At 41.0% G+C, this 6,973-nt stretch overlaps 1 protein-coding gene across 1 annotated transcript in view; it reads left to right on the top strand.

The window, feature by feature from the left end:
- Positions 1-6,973, top strand: part of LOC108770645 (outer dense fiber protein 3) — a 14,206-nt gene that overhangs the window by 5,090 nt on the left and 2,143 nt on the right. The window contains exon 3 of the mRNA XM_018522320.1: positions 4,928-5,132. Coding sequence (XP_018377822.1) covers positions 4,928-5,132 — 205 coding nt within the window. The remainder of the gene's footprint in view (positions 1-4,927; positions 5,133-6,973) is intronic.

Raw genomic sequence — 6,973 nt, 5'->3', positions numbered from 1 at the left:
ATATCTCCAACAATAATCATATATATAATGGAAACAATAAATACTTATATATTAATCAATATTTACCGAAAAATTATTTATTAATAATTATTTTATTAATAATTATTAATTTTTAACCGTAACGAATTATAACGAACACAACGTGTATATCACTGCGTGTACTAACTGCCGTGTCTTCTGATTCTAGTCTAGTACTTTCCGATCTAGTACTTTTCCGAGATTCCGTTTTCCGAAATCCGACTGTCATGGGACAGCACCCTTATGCATTACGCAAAAGTCTGTGCTGTGGCCTTCAGCTACTGGCTTCTATTGGTTATGAGTTATGACAGCCGACAGGTTCGGATTCCGAACTTTGGAACACTTCTCCCGCTTCTCCGTTTAGTTACGGAATTGCCAACATCTAGGGGAAAAAATGAGCTAAGCTAACCCAGTTTGGAATACATCCCCAGTCTACCGCGATACGCGTTCGCAATATGCGATTGGCGGCTAGCAGCGAGTCCACTGGCGAGACCCCAGAGCTCGTTGTTATTGTCGTCAACCTCCTCTGATTAGCCCGTAGACGGTAGTCGGAAGGCAACTCTCTTTCGCCAGGCCGGCGGTGTCCCCAGTGGCGTATGCAGCGAGAGCTCTACTGGTCTCGGCTTCTGCGGTTCTGTGGCGTCTCCCACTCGTTGCTCGACATCTGCGTACCAGTGGTGGACCACCACTGGTGATCCGAGGTAGCCCCCTGACACTCCCATTAATTTCTTGAGTTTGGCGTAACCACGGTATATTACTGGAAACACCAGATGGCGATAACAAATTAATATTACGACTCATGCGCATTCTAGATGTTTACGTCATTTACTTTGATTAGGGTTATGTCGATGGTGTTGGATTTCGGTTTTGTTATCCCGTTTATTTGCGATCTTCGATCTCCGAAAGTCCGCGATCCTGTATGTCTGCGAATCTAGTCGTTGTTACAACCCAGATAACAAAATGCCCACACAATGATGTCATGGTGCGCGCACATCGTGCGAATAAAGCTGGAAACACAATAGACACAGGGTGCTTTCCAGCAAGGACACAATCAAACACAGTGTAACACAGTGAATCGTTTCATCCTTGTTTAACGTAAGCAAACAACAAGGACGTATGATTCACTGTGTTACACTGTGTCTGACTGTGTCCCTTGCTGGAAAGCACCCACAGGCAATAGGCACAGGCAACAGGGAATAACGAGCCGTCCAATCAGAGCTCTGGGATATAATATCGAACTTATACCCCAAAGCTCTGATTGGACGGCTCGTTATTCCCTGTTGCCTGTGTTGGTTATGTTTCCAGCTTTATCCGCACGGCGTGCACACCAGAGGTGCCAACAGTGATGGTATACGGGCCGCTTTTCGTGCGCATGCGCGGCGTATGCACTCTCAGTGAAGTATCTAATACGAGTAAGAAGGAGTGCTGTAACCACCCATCAAATATAATATATTATATATTTTTATTTAGTACAAATGTAACGTTAAGAATAGGCTGAAAATAAACTGGAAAAAAGGAAAGATAAAAATAACTTTATAAATACAATATTAATAATAACCTATAAGACACATTATTCTTAGAATGTTATATGAATATTAAAAAGGGTAAATAGAATTCATACAATATTCTAAAAATATTGTGTGTTTATAGGGAAATAAATAGATTTATACTTACCTAAAACATTTCTAACTCCTGTCTCCTGCCTCCGTTGAGCCCGTCAAAACTAGCCTTTTACGCCCATAACACAGACGCCCACGGCCACGGCCCAAGAAGACGAGACTGAGCCGGCTAAAGCGACTAGGCGAGCGCGAGACACCATTGACTCTACCGATGCACGTGTGCAAGAAAAGCAGCCCGTATACCATCACTGGATGCCAATTCTGTTACGGTTTACGACATCGCGACTAGCGCCATCGGTCGGCGGCCTGGCGCAACCGGTAGTACATAAGCACAAGCTCGTGTACGTGTGACAGCCCTTCTACAATAAGCCGCAAGTCAGAAGTTCTAAGGCCGGTATTAATAGTCGAGTCTTATTTCAAGACTGTCTTAAGTAATGTCTTAAGACACTAATGCAGCCTTCTGATTGGTTCGAGACTTCTTGAGACCGTACTTAAGACGGTCTTGAATATAAGATCTGACTATGAATACCGGCCTAAGCGATCTTAAGTCATAATCGGTGAAGTTGGCCAATAGCCAACTTGAACGACTTGGTTAAGACTTCTGACGTTCTGACTTATGGCTTATTGTAGAAGGCCTATGACTCTGGTAGCAGAAGCCAGCCAACTCGATCTATCCTCGTCGCACTACGTTCTCTCCTTGTTCGCCTTTGGCGCGCTGAGAGCGAACGAGACAGCGAAAGAGAATCTGAGAGAGAGAATCCTTCTCCCTGACTCGCTGTTATGTCGTATAGCCGTAGCTCGTTTCACCGAATGAAGTGTCAAGCGACCGAAATGTTTTCTCGGGCGATGGGCATGTATGAAGAGGCATAGAGGACATTTTAGATATATATATTACACACACACACACACACACACACATATATATATATATATATATATATATATAGATAGATAGTGAATCTGTGAATTGGTGTGAACAACTGTCATGGTGTAATAGTACAAAAAGGCGTGAACGCGAAATCGGACTGCCAACCATTAATTTTTGGTTAAATTGTAAACTTTGTTTGCAAATATTGTGTAACTTATCCCTGGTGAAAGTCGCTGAAAGTCTGTTACGCTGTTTTAAGAAACTTGTATATAAACTGCAGCTAGAGAGTGCACTTTATTTCTGCAATTTTTATAATATATTATGTTATCATTTTATCATTATGTAATCATTTACGATCATTTTTTGGATTATCGTCTGTTAAAATACATTTCCCTCAAACATCTATGTAAAGATCATGTTAGAGGTATGCTTCTTCAAGTTCCGTATTTCATTATTTGTATTTTATTCTCCATATCTAAAAGTTCGGTTAGGGGCTCCGCACAATAAAATTCTCTGTTCTCTGTTCCCTGGGGTTCTATTCTTAAAAAGAAACGTATACGAAAATCTAGGGAAATGCTACAGTATACGTTGCGTATACTATAGTATTTCCCTAGACTTTTGTATACGTTTCTTTTCAAGAATAGAGCCCCTGTTCCTTTTATTGTGCGCAGCCCCTTACTAATATCATCGGCTGTACATATACTTGGATTCGGCGAAGTAGAAAAAAATATCTACATACTTATTACATGATATATCGCACTTTAGGTTTATAAATTTGCTTTTTAGGATGTCAATAAAGCCCATCTTTCAGCAGGCAAAAATGGTGAGTTAAAATCGACAAACTAATCTGTATACATGAAACATGATTTAATTAACAATTACGGATATTGTGATTATAACATTTCACTATTACCGAAACTTTGAATGGCACGCGCGTTATTTGCTGTTTTCGGCCGGGGCCTGGCAATGGCGTTCTTCCGATCTCATGTCTAGACTATTACTACGTTTACACGATACGCTTTACGCCGAAGTTGTAACATCGATGTTATGAAATTGGCCAATCATAGCTATTCCTCTGAAGAATGAAATGACTGGGATTGGCCAGTTTCATAACATCGATTTTATAACTTCGGCGTAAATCGTGTCGTGTAAACGTAGTAATTATAGGGACTCTAGTTTTCGCTAGGCATAAGACCGGAAGGACGCCATTGCTGGGCGCCGGCCGGAAACAGCACAAATAACGTGTGGCACAAATAGACACGTTCGCGCCTGTTTGTTTGTACTACTACACCATGAAACAGTTGCTCACACCAATTCACAGATTCACTAACGCATTGAAAGTGCCTAGAAATGGCGGCGACCAATCACGAGGGCGTCGTGTCTTAACTCATGTCTTAACTCTTATTATAGGGACTCTAGTTTTCGCTAAAGTCACTAGATTGATAAAGTACCGTAAAAGCCATTCTACATTGGTCGTATCGTAGCGTCGGAAGCGTCGTAAGCGTCATACGACTTTAAAATTGGAGCATCGGATTGGCTCAAGCAACAAACTTGTAACTTGCGACGTCTACGATACGACCAATGTAGAATGGCCTTAAACTCTTTCAGAAATGATGCTTAAAAATGGCCGAAGTGCCCATAGTACACGATTTGAACTACACACATAGTACCGCAAACTCTTTCAGAAATGATGCTTAAAAATGACCGAAGTGCACATAGTACACGATTCGAACTACTACGGCCGGGTTACATTTACCCCGACCGAATAATATCTTAAAAATGCTTAGGGCCTGCGCACAATAGAGGAACAAGAATTAGATATTAATATTTCATCCTATCAGAAACCGTGTATTCCGATGTAATCAGCTTTTGATAGGTTGAAATCTTAATATCTAATTCCTGTTCCTCTATTGTGCTTAGGCCCTTAAGCTCATGCAGTAATCACAAGTGTGACGTGTACTTTTGTGTTCCTGAACAATTCCGAACTGTACTTACACGTATCCTTCGTGTACTTTTATGCACAAAACTTCTACAACAAATAAATCAATATTAAACTAAAGAACACACAAATTAAGCATTTCTACATATTCTTTGGTCATAAATAAACTAATTACAATTCAACAACATTGATTTACGTACTCGACGGCTTCATTTTCACAAATAAAGTACGTGTATACAAATGCGTGAATTTTAAATGGCCACGTTTTTCTTAAACATGGATGCGAGTTTGCGGTACTTTATCTATCTAGTGACTTTAGTTTTCGCTAGACGCGCTAGCCCCCTGGGAGTCGAACTGCGGTACTCGCGTCTCGTCGCGCGCGCGCGCGCGCTACGAACAAGCTCGCGCACAACGGGTTGCCGTGCGGGTGGCGTTTCTGTGCAGCGTAAGTACCGCCACACTTAATAATATTAATATTTGTAGTGCCAGATCATGTTCCTGGACCTGGAACATACTCTCCCGAGTTGTGTCCACCGATGAATCACAGTCGTAGAGTACCAGCTTACAGTATCAAGTCACGAGGTGTGACAAAATTTCTAGATGAAGGACCCGGACCAAATTCGTACCTTTTACCGACATGCATAGGACCCAAAGTACCTGATAAGCCTGCTCAGAGTGCATTTTCTATGTAAAAATGTGGATAGATCTGTTGTCATTTAATTGAATACATATATGATAAAATCTATATATACATATACAGGGTGTCCAGCGAGACTTTTCCAATTCTCCACAGGAAGGTAAATGGGATCGAAATAAACATAAATGTCCTTTATCGTTTAGCGATATCCGTAATGATAATCGAGATATTAAAGTTTGTAATTGCATTAATGAGAGCGCGCCGATAGAAAGAATAGAAACGATTCTGGCCGCTCGAGATATAACCCGGCCCAGTTTGTCAAATGTTGTTAAACGGTGGATGCGCCGGCAGAAGAGGCAAGAGGGGAAGCGCGCCGTTGCTTAGCGCTCGGCATCGCCGCTCACACGTCCCACCGCACCGCACCAAAGGACTCGCGCGATGGCCGCTACGCACATTCGCGATTACATTACATACGTATGTAATAATAATACTGCAAAAATAGGACAAATACAAACCATAATAAACTTTTATGGCGCGCTTTTATTAGTACAATTACAAACTTTAATATCTCGATCATTTCGGATATCGCTAAACGATAAAGGACTTTTATGTTTATTTCGATCCCATCTACCTTCCTGTGGAGAATTGGAAAAGTCTCGCTGGACACCCTGTATACAATATATATACAGGGTGTCCCAGAATGACCACCAAGTATTTCATGTGCTGGTAGAGCGGACTAAACTGAATAAAAAGTCTTCTACCATTTTACAATTTTTACAATGATTAATGAAATAATAATTTATGAAGATAGCCAAATTCGCCCAGCCTACCGCCGAATGCATGCACGCTGCAAAATAAGACCGCCCAGAGAGATACATGTTCTTCGTCACTAGATACGTTGTTTACAAGCGACATTGGCATTAACGTGCTTAGCAACGGCGGACGCACACTTCATTGGGCGGTCTTATCTCGCCGTCCATTTGCAGGTGAATTTGGCTATTTTCATAAATTAACATCTCGTTAATTATTACGAAAATTGTAAAATGATACAGGACTTTTCGACTTAGCTTAGTCCATTCTGCCGCTATGCGAGAGTTTTGTTGTTAATTATCAAACACACTATATACATATGGGGCATTCCATGCCAAGTGGGCCACCCATTTTGCGAAGTTTTATGGATTTCGTTCATATTGCTTGAACTTGAACAGTTTGATGAATAAAGACTCTATGCCGAATAATAGACCTGTAGGCTAAATGGTTGCCGAACCGTAGAGCCGTCAATTTTTGGCTTTCTCATCGCAGCGCTTTTTTCGCTTGTCGTTAGTGGGCACGAAAGGCCCACGTTTGAGAATGAAATGTAGATGTTTTCTTATAGAAAATTGAACGCTCTTTCACGTAAAAATATTCTTTTTTCGATCAGACCGGTTTACGACGATGATGTTTGTAAGTTTTGAAATTTTCAAAATGGCGGCGCGCTTAAAAGGCCAGTCTTAATTTTCTTTTAATATAGCTCAAAATGTAGCCCCAGGTCTCTACTTTGTTACTCTAAAAGGACTTAATGGGACACGCATTCGTTTGGGAGTAAGAGCTAGGAAAGTGAGGCAATGTCGCTCCGTCACCCTGCCGGCGCGTCATCACGCTCGGCCCAGTCGCCCGGCATGGGTCGCTGTTAGTCCCTGATGACATTTCTATACATGCATATGAGTTTAAAAACAATTGCTCTCTGCGTTTAACAGGGTTGAGACTGTCTTTAAGTAATACCTTAATGCCCGCATTACAATTGTTTTTTTTATTTTTATTCTATTTGTTATTTTTATTAGTTATTTTTGTATATGTTTATTCTTCTTTTGTTGTTTTTATTTTTTATTTATATTTTTTGGATTATTTTAATA

This window comes from Trachymyrmex cornetzi, unplaced genomic scaffold (assembly GCF_001594075.2).
Source record: "Trachymyrmex cornetzi isolate Tcor2-1 unplaced genomic scaffold, Tcor1.1 scaffold130, whole genome shotgun sequence".
Taxonomy (NCBI): domain Eukaryota; kingdom Metazoa; phylum Arthropoda; class Insecta; order Hymenoptera; family Formicidae; genus Trachymyrmex; species Trachymyrmex cornetzi.
Note: the sequence above shows the minus strand (reverse complement) of the source record. Positions and strands in the feature narration are given on the sequence as shown.